This window comes from Lipotes vexillifer, unplaced genomic scaffold (genome assembly GCF_000442215.2).
Source record: "Lipotes vexillifer unplaced genomic scaffold, Lipotes_vexillifer_v1.1 scaffold330, whole genome shotgun sequence".
In the NCBI taxonomy this organism is placed as follows: domain Eukaryota; kingdom Metazoa; phylum Chordata; class Mammalia; order Artiodactyla; family Lipotidae; genus Lipotes; species Lipotes vexillifer.
Window position 1 is genome coordinate 1,963,101 of NW_006775627.1, and position 1,050 is coordinate 1,964,150.

General features: G+C 60.7%; 1 protein-coding gene across 1 annotated transcript in view; it reads left to right on the forward strand.

Annotated features, from left to right (window-relative positions):
• Positions 1 to 221: 221 nt before the first annotated feature.
• GRB14 (growth factor receptor bound protein 14) overlaps positions 222 to 1,050 on the forward strand; it is a 123,278-nt gene continuing 122,449 nt past the window's right edge. The window contains exon 1 of the mRNA XM_007450071.1: positions 222 to 607. Coding sequence (XP_007450133.1) covers positions 417 to 607 — 191 coding nt within the window. The 5' untranslated portion in view covers positions 222 to 416. The remainder of the gene's footprint in view (positions 608 to 1,050) is intronic.

Below are 1,050 nucleotides of genomic sequence, written 5' to 3' on the forward strand. Positions count from 1 at the left end.
TGCCTGGCACGTGGTAAACCCCAAACCAAAACTGACTATTATTGCTGTTATTTTGGTTATTCTCCTTCTAGAAGTTCCCTCCAGATTTCATCTGTGATCTCTCTCTTCTCTGGAAATTACAGGCTCTCTCAGAGCTTCAACATTCATTCATCTCTAGCAAAGAACTCCAGCCAGAAGCATGTCCAAACTCTACCGCTCTATTTCCGGCACTGCTGAGTGAACCCCTCCCCTCCCCCGCCGCCTCGCCTACCGCCCGGCCGAGCGTCTGAGCCGACCCGGCCCGGAGCGCAGGCGGCGAGGCCACCGCACCTGCAGCGTGCTCAGGCTGCCAGCCGGCACCTCGCCTCCCGCCGCCCGACCTCCTTCTCCCCACGCGCCGGGTCTCCCATGACGCCCGCGCTCCCCGGCCGGCGACAATGACCACTTCCCTGCAAGATGGGCAGAGCGCCGCGGGTCGGGCGGCTGCCCGGGACTCGCCGCTGGCCGCCCAGGTGTGCGGCGCTGCCCAGGGGAGGGGCGACGCCCGCGACCTGGTGCCGGCACCCTGGCTGCACGCGCGGGCGCTCCTGCCCCCTCCGGACGGGACCCGCGGCTGTGCTGCAGACAGGTAGGCAGCCCTCGGAGGGCGCGGGGGAGTGTCCTGGGTTGGCAGCCGGCGAAGGGGTGAGGAGGCGGTCCTAGGGGGCGAGCCATGTGCCCAGAGCGGGGCCAAGTTTGTGAAACTCTCTGAAGACAATTGCCTTTGAGCTGGCTCCTACCGGATCAGCAGGACATTGCGATCTCTCGGCGCCTTATAAATAGCATCACCGTTTCATTGAGAGCTTCGGATCTCTCTCGCCTCTGCCCGTCGGTGTGAACTAGGAGGCCGAAATCCAGGCTGGCCAGCCCCCTTCCTTCTTGCTTCGTGGTCCTGCATTAAAAAAAAAATCCTTTTCTTTCATATATTTAAAAAATCATAGAATAAATGAGTTCACCTCCCACATAGAGTCTTACAGCGACCCTGGAGAGGCAAAGCACGGATTGACATTTGAGCAGTCTTGCTGTTCAGCA